Raw genomic sequence first — 15,219 nt, 5'->3', positions numbered from 1 at the left:
CAAATTCCAAAGAATAGGTGAGGCCAGAGGAGGCTGGTGGGAGGAGCTATAGGAGGAACAGCTCATCGTAATGGCTGGAACGGAATCAATAGAACAGGGTCAAACGTGGTTTTCATATGTTTGATGTGTTTTATGCCAATCCATTTACTGCAGTCTTTACAATGATCCCATCCTCCTATAGCTCCTCATACCAGCCTCCTCTGTGTGAGGCCCTCTGCTGATGGAAAAGGGTTGCCGAATAACATAGGCTACTGTATAAATATACAGTAAAGTGTGGAAAAGCATGTTACTTTAAGCAGTAGTGATTGCCCTTTTTTTTTTTACATTCAAACTAGGCACTTTTACTTGGTAACATCAGGAAGCAGATAAAGTGCAGGTCAGGTTAGCCTATGGAATTCCATTCTCTTGAAGTATTCTCCTTCCAGTATTTTATAGTTTTTGTTGACAGCTAATGGGTAGAAGTAGTTGAGATAGTAGAGGAGATTAAAGAAAGGGATCGAGGTCGGAAAGTGGCACAGCCGGGAATTGAACCCTTGCCTCCAGGGACAAAGGGTATTACAGCACTAACACGAGACCAGCCCCCAGGACAGCAGATATTTCAAAGAATTCTAATCAAATAAAACACATTTTATTTAACGTTTACGAACCAGAAAAAACAACAGATCCGATAACAACCAAAATACGATATCTTTCCCACAACGTCTCCATTTCGTCATAAAGTACATCTTTACCTGGTTGCATGACGTCTTCTCAACCAGAAAGTCAGTTGAAAACCAGAAAATTAAAAATGTTGCCCACTGGGACATCTATTTGGGTCGTAACAGGACAAATCCCACCTACTGTATGCTGCCTTTCTGTTCAGAAATGGAGTTGCAGGGACTGCAGTAATTACATATGCAATCTGTATATTACCTTCACTGTGTACATAATACAGGGATTCCTGCAGAACAAACACAGGCGCAGGGTAGACAGGGTCAGGTTTGAGGTCAAACAGGTCAAACCAATATATGTCTTTATCATGGAGCTAGGTTTACAGTGAGCTTAGTGTGTCTACAGTATGAGGCCCATATGGTTGTAATAATAGATTTTAAAGATTCAACTTTGTAAATACACTATCTTAACATGAAAACACGTACATACGCACTGAGCAGTGATAGCAGACATGAACTGTGAGTAGTACAATGCTTTTGATGCAACACCCCCTGTAAGTCAACTATCAACGCAACCCTTGAGTTCTCTTTTATGATGAGACTGAAGACCTCAACATTTTATCAATGTGACCTCTTCCCTTATCTTCAAATGATACACACTTTCTTATCTCTCATGCAAACAGAAGTCAGACACTTTGTACAGTGAGGAGCTGATCGCAGTCATTTTAATGCTGTGACATCTCTGAGCACATACATACAGTACAACGTAAGAATAAAAAAAGAGGGACTGTTACATCAAATTATGAAATCTAAAAGTAAAACAATATACAGAAACACAAGCAAATATTTTCAAAATGTTCTTACGATAAGTTCATAAAAAAAGAAAAAAAAAGAATGCCCGTTGGTAGATGATGAATGAGGGGTTCACTTTTGTTTGTGTGGGCGGGACCGAGTTTGTTTGGCAGCTGGCGGTTGTGGTCTCTGATCAGATCTGGGGGGAGGGGACAGTGAGGAGGCCTGTGGGCTTCATCTTGTTGATGCCTCCGTCCAGGGTGGTCACCCGAGGGTAGTTAACCTTCACCAGGTGAGTCGCAAACTGGAGGGGGGACAACAAGACCAAGGCAAACCATTAACAACATGGAGGAACATTTACCAATCTGGAGGGGAGGGGGGTCAACAAGACCAAGACAAACCATTAACAACATAGAGGAACATTTACCAAACTGGAGGGGAGGGGGGTCAACAACACCAAGACAAACCATTAACAACATGGAGGAACATTTACCAATCTGGAGGGGAGGGGGACAACAAGACCAAGGCAAACCATTAACAACATGGAGGAACATTTACCAATCTGGAGGGGATGGGGTCAACAACACCAAGACAAACCATTAACAACATGGAGGAACATTTACCAATCTGGAGGGGAGGGGGGACAACAAGACCAAGGCAAACCATTAACAACATGGAGGAACATTTACCAATCTGGAGGGGATGGGGTCAACAACACCAAGACAAACCATTAACAACATGGAGGAACATTTACCAATCTGGAGGGGAGGGGGGACAACAAGACCAAGGCAAACCATTAACAACATGGAGGAACATTTACCAATCTGGAGGGGAGGGGGGACAACAAGACCAAGGCAAACCATTAACAACATGGAGGAACATTTACCAATCTGGAGGGGAGGGGGTCAACAAGACCAAGACAAACCATTAACAACATGGAGGAACATTTACCAAACTGGAGGGGAGGGGGGTCAACAAGACCAAGGAAAACCATTAACAACATGGAGGAACATTTACCAAACTGGAGGGGAGGGGGTCAACAAGACCAAGACAAACCATTAACAACATGGAGGAACATTTACCAAACTGGAGGGGAGGGGGGTCAACAACACCAAGACAAACCATTAACAACATGGAGGAACATTTACCAAACTGGGGGGGAGGGGGACAACAACACCAAGACAAACCATTAACAACATGGAGGAACATTTACCAAACTGGAGGGGAGGGGGTCAACAAGACCAAGACAAACCATTAACAACATGGAGGAACATTTACCAAACTGGAGGGGAGGGGGGTCAACAAGACCAAGACAAACCATTAACAACATGGAGGAACATTTACCAAACTGGAGGGGAGGGGGGACAACAAGACCAAGGCAAACCATTAACAACATGGAGGAACATTTACCAAACAGGAGGGGAGGGGGTCAACAACACCAAGACAAACCATTAACAACATGGAGGAACATTTACCAAACAGGAGGGGAGGGGGGTCAACAAGACCAAGACAAACCATTAACAACATGGAGGAACATTTACCAATCTGGAGGGGAGGGGGGTCAATAAGACCAAGGCAAACCATTAACAACATGGAGGAACATTTACCAAACTGGAGGGGAGGGGGACAACAACACCAAGACAAACCATTAACAACATGGAGGAACATTTACCAAACTGGAGGGGAGGGGGACAACAAGACCAGGGCAAACCATTAACAACATGGAGGAACATTTACCAAACAGGAGGGGAGGGGGGTCAACAAGACCAAGACAAACCATTAACAACATGGAGGAACATTTACCAAACTGGAGGGGAGGGGGGACAACAAGACCAAGGCAAACCATTAACAACATGGAGGAACATTTACCAAACAGGAGGGGAGGGGGACAACAAGACCAGGGCAAACCATTAACAACATGGAGGAACATTTACCAAACAGGAGGGGAGGGGGACAACAACACCAAGACAAACCATTAACAACATGGAGGAACATTTACCACAACATTCGACAAAGAAGCTACTGTAAGGTGCAGGAAGAAGAGAGTGTACTGACGAAGGAGGTCTCTGCGTACTTAGAGAACGTGCAGTTGTCTAGTTTCTGCAATTTTCCTCTGATACAGGCCCTGATGTCGGCATCATCTGATACAGGCCCTGATGTAGGCATCATCTGATACTGGCCCTGATGTAGGCATCATCTGATACTGGCCCTGATGTAGGTATCATCTGATACAGGCCCTGATGTAGGTATCATCTGATACAGGCCCTGATGTAGGTATCATCTGATACAGGCCCTGATGTAGGCATCATCTGATACAGGCCCTGATGTAGGTATCATCTGATACAGGCCCTGATGTAGGTATCATCTGATACAGGCCCTGATGTAGGCATCATCTGATACTGGCCCTGATGTAGGCATCATCTGATACAGGCCCTGATGTAGGTATCATCTGATACAGGCCCTGATGTAGGTATCATCTGATACAGGCCCTGATGTAGGTATCATCTGATACAGGCCCTGATGTAGGCATCATCTGATACTGGCCCTGATGTATGTATCATCTGATACAGGCCCTGATGTAGGTATCATCTGATACAGGTTCTTATCTAGGTATCATCTATGCATAGTCACTTCACCCCCACCTACATGTACAAATTACCTCAACTAACCTGTACACTGACTCAGTACCGGTACCACCTGTATTTAGCCTTGTTATTGTTATTCTTATTGTGTTACTTTTTATTATTACTTTTATTTTAGTCTACTTGGTAAATATTTTCTTAACTCTTCTTGAACTGCACTGTTGGTTAAGGGCTTGTAAGTAAGCATTTCACGGTAAAGTCTACACTTGTTGTATTCGGCGCATGTGACAAATAAAGTTTGATATGATTTGATCTGATACAGGTTCTTATCTAGGTACCATCTGATACAGGCCCTGATGTAGATAAGGGTGAAACTTGTTTCTTCAACATAATAAAGAGCAACACTGTGTTGAAAATATGCTGTAATAGCGCTTTTCGTAATTCTGACTTCCCCAGAACTGGTGTTGCTCACCACATCTATGGCATCACATCTGGGGAATGAAGTTGTTCCCAGACTCTGGTTACTGTAGGTTGGGTGGTCTGCAACACATCCAGTCTTGTCCAGTTGGCTACAGTAGGTACAGTATCTAGTGTAGCTCGAGGACAACCTCCACATTCTTTCAAATAACACAGACGATTCTACTATGGTGCTCGCATTAGCAAGTTGAATATGTTTGCTAGCGTTGATCAGTGGCTGAGAGAAGTATAAACACGACGCAGACTAACAAGCAAGGTGAAGTAGTACCCAAACATCACACCTCGGAGTATAACATTACAGCCACAACACTGGAATTGGTTCAGGGAAGTGCACTGCTTGGTAAATAATGAAAGATACATTAATGTCAGGCCAATGTATGCAGGCTTGTGTCTCTGTATATATAAACTGTTATATTTACAGTCATGTTTTCATGCATGGTCCGATTGTAAATAGACTTTTCAGTTAGTAGGTACAAAAAAAATATCTATCAGACATAAACGATATAGTAGACGACTAAAGACCTAGCTTTGTGTTATACATCTCCAGTCTCATTAGGGTGCATCCCAAATGGAACCCATTCCCTACATACCGTAGCACACTTCTTTTGACCAGAGCCCTATGGGAATATGATGGCATTTTGAATTCACCCATAGACTGGGAGAGAAGGCACACTAGGCAGTAAACAAACATTCATCACTAATGCATTAGAGTCTATGGACCTTGAAGTCCGTCTACAAACAGCATTTCTCACACACACACATTCCCATGTTTGCCTGCCAGGTCAAAACACATTTCTCACGGCTACATCTTCTATCCTCTCGACCAGAATGAATCGCAGGTGCTTTAATTCCCTCACCACTAAACCTTGTGGGAACACACAATTCAGTCCCATTCAAAATCCTATTTTCCATAAACCCTAACCCGTACTCTTACACTAACCCAAAAACCTAACCCTAACCCTAAACATAATTCTAACCCTAACACTAATTCTAACCTAACACTAATTCTAAGCTTAACCCTAAACCCCATAGAAATAGCATTTGACGTTGTGGGAACTAACAAAATGTCCCCAGTTAGTCAACTTTTGTTTGTTTACTATTCTTGTGGGGGCTTCACACACACAGTATGAACCCACACAAGCACACACACACACGGAATACATTTCTTAAATATCCACAAACTAGACTGTCACAGACTTCAGTTGAAATCTCCAACTGAGAAAAGATCTTCCATCCAGCCTCAGGGCAGATTATTTGGGATGGAGAGGGCAAGCAAACAGTCCATTCATTAAGACAAACTACAGCAGCCAGAGAGAAATGGAGAGAGGGAGGAAAAGTGAATGTGAGAGAGACAGAGATGGTAGGGAGAGAGAAAGAGAGATGAGAGAATTAGGCCAATTTCCACTAATACATTAAAAAAGGAGCAATTAAGTTTTGGAAACATCTAAAATATAGTGACCCCCTCTCATGTCATTACCAAGCCCTGCAATGCCAAGAGCTGAGCAAAGAAAAGAGTCCCCTCATCCAGCTGGTCCTGGAGCTGAGTTCACAAACCTTTTCTACAAACACACTGAAGCCTCAGGACCAGAACATCCAATCAATCAGAATAAACTAAAGTACAACACAGTCAAAGCTAAATTGCTTATTGGGAAATACAAGCACAAAGCAAAATGCAGTGCTATCTGGCCCTAAATCGACAGTACACCGTGGCTAACTACTTGACCATGGTTACTGATCAAAACCTTGACAAAGTACAGGCCCAGTGAGCACAGCCTTGCTATTGAGAAGGGGAGACACAGGAAAACCTGGCTCCCTGTAGAGGAAAGGCTGTGCAACCACTGCACCACAGCAGAACCTGAGACAGAGCTGCATTTCCTGACAAAACGTCAGAAATATAAAACAATTAGAGAGAGTGTGTCATTTCCCCAAATTTGAAACCCTTATTCAAGGTTTCAAAGATCTCTCTGATGAGAATAGGCTGCCCATCGTGTTGGGGGAGGACACAGAGAGCTGTGGGTTGGCAGCACACTACATTGCTGCCTGCCATAAGATGAGGGACAGTGTCTGACAGACCAACCAACCTGCAAATGTTCACTAGGCTTATTGTTATTGTTCAACGTATTGGTTATTTTGACCCTTGATTTTTGTTCTTACTGTTGTCCCGTTGACAATACTGATTATTATTATTTTTATTATGTTAATATTGTATATCTCCAAAGTAAGCTTTGGCAATATGTACATTGTTACGTCATGCCAATAAAGCAAATTGAATTGAGAGACAGAAAGAGACAGAAAGAGACAGAAAGAGAGAGAGAACGAAAGATGTGTAGAGAGGGAGGATAAGTAAAAGAGATTGAGGAAGGAAAAGGAAACAGGGAGCGAGAGGGGGGGAGAGAAAGAGGGAACGATAGCGTCTCTGATTCGAACGATAGCGAGAGAGTTCGAATCAGAGAGCAAGAGGGAACGATAGCGAGAGAGTTCGAATCAGAGAGCAAGAGGGAGGGAAACTCACAACAACGACTCTGCAGCAGCACACACATTCTAAGGAAGCATTTAAGCGAGGCTCCAAACAGAACGACAGTCCAAAGCTCCCTCCCTTTAATCCTGTCGTGATGCCCGAGAAACCAGTAACCGTGCCGTAATCACTCTGCTCAAAGCCGACGGTAAGTCTGTGACTAAGGCACACACAACATCCATGCATGGTTAAATCCCAAATGAATACACCGCCGAGGTAAAGGACAAAAAAGAGAGAGAGGGATACAAAGAGGAAGGGAAGGTTATGAAGGAGGAGAGTTTGCCTTTCACGCTATCCAGGTGGATGTAGGCTCTGGTGGGGGAAGATAAGATGACAGGAAATGGAGCGAGGAGGTAGTGGAAGTGGCATCAGGTAGACAGGGCCGCTCAGTAGGGCCTTCATCTAGAACAACAAGGCCATATTCCTGTGTATCCGTCTGTAGCACTGGGCTTTATCCTCCCTGCTCTGCAAATTGACTGAGACATCTAAGAGCTACTGTGAGGCAGACGTTGTTGTGCCAAAATATGTATTCCGTTGTGGGATGAGGCTTTATCCACTTGTTAGGATCATCAATATAGGTCTGAGTTGTTGAGCTGTGTCTACTCTGCTGTTCTCTGCTTGCTGTATAGCACTACTCCAATTTCTGCCCACAACATATTTGATGAAAAACAAACTGTGTCATCAAGACAGGTTGTTTTTCTATTGGCTGCAAAGGCTGGAAGATGCCTGTGCAGACTGGGTGCTGTCTTTGCAGAAACACCAGTGTAGATGGGTAGGTCAACTTTATCACGGCAGTTCGTCTCGCCTCTGACCTTGAGCCACCCGTCACATACACCCCAGACTGACTAGGCTGTCTGTGGCATTTCTTCTAAATGGATTACTCTACCCCCTGTCAGTCTGCCTGCCTGCCTGTCACTATCTCTGTTTGTTACCATCTCTATCAGTCTGTCTCACTGGTCTGATCTCTCTTATACAGAAGGTCAGATACACAGATACACAGTCAACACAGAGGGTTTGGCAAGTATCTGGTTCACAGGCTAAGTTCATTCAGGTTGCCCATTCATTTCAATATGAATACGTGTCTTACTTACTTCAGAGTAAGTATGGTCTCTCACCTTTTCAAACTGGTCATTAACAGCTACAAAAAGGGGATAAGGGCCGCTAGACTAGAGGTCGACCGATTCATCGGAATGGCCGATTAATTCGGGCCGATTTCAAGTTTTCATAACAATCGGTAATCTGCATTTTTGGACACCGATCATGGCCGATTACATTGCACTCCACGAGGAGACTGCATGGCAGGCTGACTACCTGTTATGTGAGTGCAGCAAGGAGCCACAGTACGGTGCTAGCTAGCATTAAATGTATCTTATAAAAAACAATCAATCTTAACATTGATTGGTCCCGTCATTGATAGGTCCCGTGTGGCTCAGTTGGTAGAGCATGGCGCTTGCAACGCCAGGGTTGTGGGTTCAATTCCCACGGGGGGACCAGGGTTCAATTCCCACGGGGGGACCAGGATGAATATGTATGAACTTTCCAATTTGTAAGTCGCTCTGGATAAGAGCGTCTGCTAAATGACTTAAATGTAAATGTAAATGTAAACATAATCACTAGTTAACTACACATGGTTGATGATATTACTAGTTTATCTAGCTTGTCCTGCGTTGCATATAATCGATGTGGTGCCTGTTAATTTATCATTGAATCACAGCCTACTTCGCCAAACGGGTAATTTAACAAGCGCATTTGCGAAAAAAGCACAATCGTTGCACCAATGTGTACCTAAACATCAACGCCTTTCTTAAAATCAATACACAAGTACATATTTTTAAACCTGCATATTTAGTTAATATTGCTTGCTAACATGAATTTCTATTAACTAGGGAAATTGTGTCACTTCTCTTGCATTCTGTGCAACAGAGTCAGGGTATATGCAGCAGTTTGGGCCGCCTGGCTCGTTGCGAACTGTGTGAAGACTATCTCTTCCTAACAAAGACAGCCAACTTCCTAACAAAGACAGCCAACTTCGCCGGGGGATAATTTAACAAAAGCGCATTTGCGAAAAAAGCACAATCGTTGCACGAATGTACCTAACCATAAACATCAATGCCTTTCTTAAAATCAATACACAAGTACATATTTTTAAACCTGCATATTTAGTTAATATTGCTTGCTAACATGAATTTCTATTAACTAGGGAAATTGTGTCACTTCTCTTGCATTCTGTGCAACAGAGTCAGGGTATATGCAGCAGTTTGGGCCGCCTGGCTCGTTGCGAACTGTGTGAAGACTATCTCTTCCTAACAAAGACAGCCAACTTCCTAACAAAGACAGCCAACTTCGCCGGGGGATAATTTAACAAAAGCGCATTTGCGAAAAAAGCACAATCGTTGCACGAATGTACCTAACCATAAACATCAATGCCTTTCTTAAAATCAATACACAAGTACATATTTTTAAACCTGCATATTTAGTTAATATTGCTTGCTAACATGAATTTCTATTAACTAGGGAAATTGTGTCACTTCTCTTGCATTCTGTGCAACAGAGTCAGGGTATATGCAGCAGTTTGGGCCGCCTGGCTCGTTGCGAACTGTGTGAAGACTATCTCTTCCTAACAAAGACAGCCAACTTCCTAACAAAGACAGCCAACTTCGCCGGGGGATAATTTAACAAAAGCGCATTTGCGAAAAAAGCACAATCGTTGCACGAATGTACCTAACCATAAACATCAATGCCTTTCTTAAAATCAATACACAGAAGTATACAGTGGAGAGAACAAGTATTTGATACACTGCCGATTTTGCAGGTTTTCCTACTTACAAAGGATGTAGAGGTCTGTAATTTTTATCATAGGTACACTTCAACTGTGAGAGAAGGAATCTAAAACAAAAATCCAGAAAATCACATTGTATGATTTTTAATTAATTAATTTGCATTTTATTGCATGACATAAGTATTTGATACATCAGAAAAGCAGAACTGAATATTTGGTACAGAAACCTTAGTTTGCAATTACAGAGATCATACGTTTCCTGTAGTTCTTGACCAGGTTTGCACACACTGCAGCAGGGATTTTGGCCCACTCCTCCATACAGACCTTCTCCAGATCCTTCAGGTTTCGGGGCTGTCGCTGGGCAATACGGACTTTCGGCTCCCTCCAAAGATTTTCTATTGGGTTCAGGTCTGGAGACTGGCTAGGCCACTCCAGGACCTTGAGATGCTTCTTACGGAGCCACTCCTTAGTTGCCCTGGCTGTGTGTTTCGGGTCGTTGTCATGCTGGAAGACCCAGCCACGACCCATCTTCAATGCTCTTACTGAGGGAAGGAGGTTGTTGGTCAAGATCTCGCGATACATGGCCCCATCCATCCTCCCTTCAATACGGTGCAGTCGTCCTGTCCCCTTTGCAGAAAAGCATCCCCAAAGAATGATGTTTCCACCTCCATGCTTCACGGTTGGGATGGTGTTCTTGGGGTTGTACTCATCCTTCTATTCCTCCAAACACGGCGAGTGGAGTTTAGAGCAAAAAGCTCTATTTTTGTCTCATCAGACCACATGACCTTCTCCCATTCCTCCTCTGGATCATCCAGATGGTCATTGGCAAACTTCAGACGGGCCTGGACATGCGCTGGCTTGAGCAGGGGGACCTTGCGTGCGCTGCAGGATTTTAATCCATGACGGCGTAGTGTGTTACTAATGGTTTTCTTTGAGACTGTGGTCCCAGCTCTCTTCAGGTCATTGACCAGGTCCTGCCGTGTAGTTCTGGGCTGATCCCTCACATTCCTCATGATCATTGATGCCCCACGAGGTGAGATCTTGCATGGAGCCCCAGACCGAGGGTGATTGACCGTCATCTTGAACTTCTTCCATTTTCTAATAATTGTGCCAACAGTTGTTGCCTTCTCACCAAGCTGCTTGGCTATTGTCCTGTAGCCCATCCCAGCCTTGTACAGGTCTACAATTTATCCCTGATGTCCTTACACAGCTCTCTGGTCTTGGCCATTGTGGAGAGGTTGGAGTCTGTTTGATTGAGTGTGTGGACAGGTGTCTTTTATACAGGTAACGAGTTCAAACAGGTGCAGTTAATACAGGTAATGAGTGGAGAACAGGAGGGCTTCTTAAAGAAAAACTAACAGGTCTGTGAGAGCCGGAATTCTTACTGGTTGGTAGGTGATCAAATACTTATGTCATGCAATAAAATGCAAATTAATTACTTAAAAATCATACAATGTGATTTTCTGGATTTTTGTTTTAGATTCCGTCTCTCACAGTTGAAGTGTACCTATGATAAAAATTACAGACCTCTACATGCTTTGTAAGTAGGAAAACCTGCAAAATCGGCAGTGTATCAAATACTTGTTCTCCCCACTGTATATATTTTTTTTAAATCGGCATATTTAGTTAAAAGAAATTCATTTTAGCAGGCAATATTAAACTAGGCAAATTGTGTCACTTCTCTTGCATTCATTGCACGCAGAGTCAGGGTATATGCAACAGTCTTGGCCGCCTGGCTCGTTGCAAACTAATTTGCCAGAATTTTAATTATTATGACATAACATTGAAGGTTGTGCAATTTAACAGCAATATTTATGGATGCCACCCGTTAGATAAATTACAGAACGGTTTCGTATTTCACTGAAAGAATAAATGTTTTGTTTTCGAAATGATAGTTTTCGGATTTGACCATATTAATGACCAAAGGCTCGTATTTCTGTGTAATATTATATTATAATTAAGTCTATGATTTGATAGAGCAGTCTGACTGAGCGGTGGTAGGCAGCAGCAGGCTCGTAAGCATTCATTCAAACAGCACTTTACTGTGTTTGCCAGCAGCTCTTCGCAATGCTTCAAGCATTGCGCTGTTTATGACTTCAAGCCAATCAACTCCTGAGATTAGGCTGGCAATACTAAAGTACATATTAGAACAGCCAATAGTCAAAGGTATATGAAATACAAAAATGGTATAGAGAGAAATAGTCCTATAATAACTACAACCTAAAACTTCTTACCTGGGAATATTGAAGACTCATGTTAAAAGGAACCACCAGCTTTCATATGTTCTCATGTTCTGAGCAAGGAACTTAAACGTTAGCTTTCTTACATGGCACATATTGCACTTTTACTTTCTTTTCCAACACTTTGTTTTTGCATTATTTAAACCAAATTGAACATGTTTCATTATTTATTTGAGGCTAAATTGATTTTATTGATGTATTATATTAAGTTAAAATCAAAGTTTTCATTGTTTATACAGTATTGCTGTAATTGTCATTATTACAAATATATATATAAAACAAATTGGCCGATTAAATCGGTATCGGCCTTTTCTTGGTCCTCCAATAATCGGTATCGGCGTTAAAAAATCATAAATCGGTCGACCTCTATGCTAGACCCCACAAATAATTAACTCATTCTCTCTTTTTAGAAGTACATACCGGCCGTAACGGAAGTAAATAATGAAGAAACTCCATATTTGGTGATCAACGAACATATTTTGACATAACGCTTGCAGAGCTGGTTAATGGGAGTTTGAATCTGAGCTTTCTGGGCATTAGAGAGGTCTCTAATGCACAGATACTGGTTCATGTGACGCTGTGTGCTGATTTAAGGAGTTATGACATCCCAGATATCCCCTCTTAAAGCCCTCTGATCATTGTGTGGATCTGAGAGGATCCGATCAGAACTATACCCCCTGAACTGGGGCTTCCAACTGGGGCTTCCCAGGAAAGAAGGCCAACCTTCGAAGGAGGCCAACTGTCATCTTAGGGCCAACTGCCAAGAAGAGATGCAAGGTGATGCCACATGAATCATATCTAAACCTGCAGTACATGTAGCCTAATACATTGTTCATAATAAGGAGTTCAGGTGTACTATTCTGATTTGGTCGATTATACTGAGGTGAATTAACCTAAATATGGATTATACTGAGGTGAATTAACCTAAATATGGATTATACTGGAGGTGAATTAAACTAAGAATGGTCTTTAATAGCAATGTGACTATCATTTATTATTCCATACAGCGAAAAACAGAACCAAATCATACTTTTAGGCTTCATTTGGAAAATGGTGATTCACTTCAATTACAGTTCACAAATATGCTGAGAAGACAGCAAATAGCTTTGCCCCAGAAACAGCTGAAGCATGCAGCATAGACGAGGTGAACTGATTTCAGTGGGGAAAACACAAACTGGACACCTGTCTGATTGAACAATCCAAGACTTCCGTATGACTGTAACGTCCTGACCAGAGTTCTTATGTGTTTTGCTTGTTTAGTGTTGGTCAGGACGTGAGCTGGGTGGGAATTCTATGTTGTGTGTCTAGTTTGTCTGTTTCTGTGTCCAGCCTAATATGGTTCTCAATCAGAGGCAGCTGTCAATCGTTGTCCCTGATTGAGAATCATATATAGGAGGCTTGTTTTGTGTTGGGATTTTGTGGGTGATTGTTTCCTGTCTCTGTGTTTGTGTTCTGCACCAGATAGGACTGTCTCGGTTTTCACATTTGTTATTTGGTTATTTGTATAGTGTTCCCGTTTATTTCGTCTATTTAAACATGTTGAACACTAGCTGCGCTGCATTTTGGTCCTCGCTTTCATCCCAGGAAGAAAGCCGTGACAGAATCACCCACCAAACTCGGACCAAGCAGCGTGGAAACGGGCAGCAGCGACAGCAGCAACGGTACCAGGAGGAATGGACATGGGAGGAAATCCTAGACGGAGAAGGACCCTGGGCAGAGCCAGAGGAGTGTCGCCGCCCCAAAGCGGAGCTGGAGGCAGCGAAAGCGGAGAGGCGGCATTATGAGGCGCTAGCAAGGCAGAGCGGCTGGAAGCCCGAGAGGCTCACCCAAACATTTCTTTGGGGGGGCGCTAAAGGGGAGTGTGGCGAAGTCAGGTAGGAGACCTGCGCCAACTTCCCGGGACAACCGTGGAGAGAGATAGTACGGGCAGACACCGTGTTGTGCGGAAGAGCGCACGGAGTCTCCTGTACGTGTGCTTAGCCCGGTGCGGGTTATTCCACCTCCCCGCACTAGCCGGGCTAGAGTGAGCATTGAGCCAAGTGCCATGAAGCCGGCTCAACATATCTGGCCTCCAGTACGTCTCCTTGGGCCGGTGTACATGGCACCAGCCTTATAAATGGTGTCCCCGGTTCTCCAGCATAGCCCAGTGCGGGCTATTCCACCTCGCCGCACTGGCAGGGCTACGGGGACCATTCAACCAGGTAAGGTTGGGCAGGCTCGGTGCTCACGAGCTCGTGTACTCCTTCACGGTCCGGTATATCCGGCGCCACCTTCCCGCCCCAGCCCAGTACCACCAGTGCCGTCTGAGCCGTCCGTCTGCCCAGTGCCGTCTGAGCCGTCCATCTGCCCAGTGCCGTCTGAGCCGTCCGTCTGCCCAGTGCCGTCTGAGCCGTCCGTCTGCCCAGTGCCGTCTGAGCCGCCGTCTGTCCCGAGCCGTTAGAGCCGTCCGTCAGTCAGGAGCCGCCAGAGCCGCCAGCCAGTCAAGAGCCGCCAGCCAGTCAGGAGCTGCCAGAGCCGCCAGCCAGTCAGGAGCTGCCAGAGCCGCCAGCCAGTCAGGAGCTGCCAGAGCCGCCAGCCAGTCAGGAGCTGCCAGAGCCGCCCGCCAGTCAGGAGCTGCCAGAGCCGCCCGCCAGTCAGGAGCTGCCAGAGCCGCCCGCCAGTCATGAGCCGCCCGCCAGTCATGAGCCGCCCTCCAGTCATGAGCCGCCCTCCAGTCATGAGCCGCCCTCCAGTCATGAGCCGCCCTCCAGTCATGAGCCGCCCTCCAGTCATGAGCCGCCCGCCAGTCATGAGCCGCCCGCCAGTCATGAGCCGCCCGCCAGTCATGAGCCGCCCGCCAGTCATGAGCCGCCCGCCAGTCATGAGCCGCCCGCCAGTCATGAGCCGCCCGGAGCTGCCCCTCGGTCCGGAGCTGCCATTCGGTCCGGAGCGGCCATTCGGTCCGGAGCGGCCATTCGGTCCGGAGCGGCCATTCGGTCCGGAGCGGCCATTCGGTCCGGAGCGGCCATTCGGTCCGGAGCGACCTCTCTGTCTTGAGCTACCTCTCTGTCTTGAGCTACCTCTCTGTCCTGAGCTGTCTCCTCTATCTAGGGGGGGGCCTTGGTGAAGGTTCCTAGACCAAGGTTGGGGGCGAGGGTTGCCACTCAAAGAACGCTAAGGAGGGGGACAAAGACAATGGTGGAGT

At 44.9% G+C, this 15,219-nt stretch overlaps 1 protein-coding gene and 1 non-coding gene across 2 annotated transcripts in view; one reads left to right on the top strand and one right to left on the bottom strand.

The window, feature by feature from the left end:
• Positions 1 to 1,343: 1,343 nt before the first annotated feature.
• The window catches only part of tbck (TBC1 domain containing kinase), a 90,525-nt gene continuing 76,649 nt past the window's right edge, over positions 1,344 to 15,219 (bottom strand). The window contains exon 26 of the mRNA XM_071407701.1: positions 1,344 to 1,746. Coding sequence (XP_071263802.1) covers positions 1,636 to 1,746 — 111 coding nt within the window. The 3' untranslated portion in view covers positions 1,344 to 1,635. The remainder of the gene's footprint in view (positions 1,747 to 15,219) is intronic.
• Positions 8,433 to 8,509, top strand: trnaa-ugc (transfer RNA alanine (anticodon UGC)). The gene has a single exon. It is a non-coding gene; the product is annotated as a tRNA-Ala (tRNA).

The sequence above is a fragment of the Salvelinus alpinus genome, chromosome 6, assembly GCF_045679555.1.
Source record: "Salvelinus alpinus chromosome 6, SLU_Salpinus.1, whole genome shotgun sequence".
Taxonomy (NCBI): Eukaryota; Metazoa; Chordata; class Actinopteri; order Salmoniformes; family Salmonidae; genus Salvelinus; species Salvelinus alpinus.
This window is presented reverse-complemented; position numbering and strand designations above follow the sequence as displayed.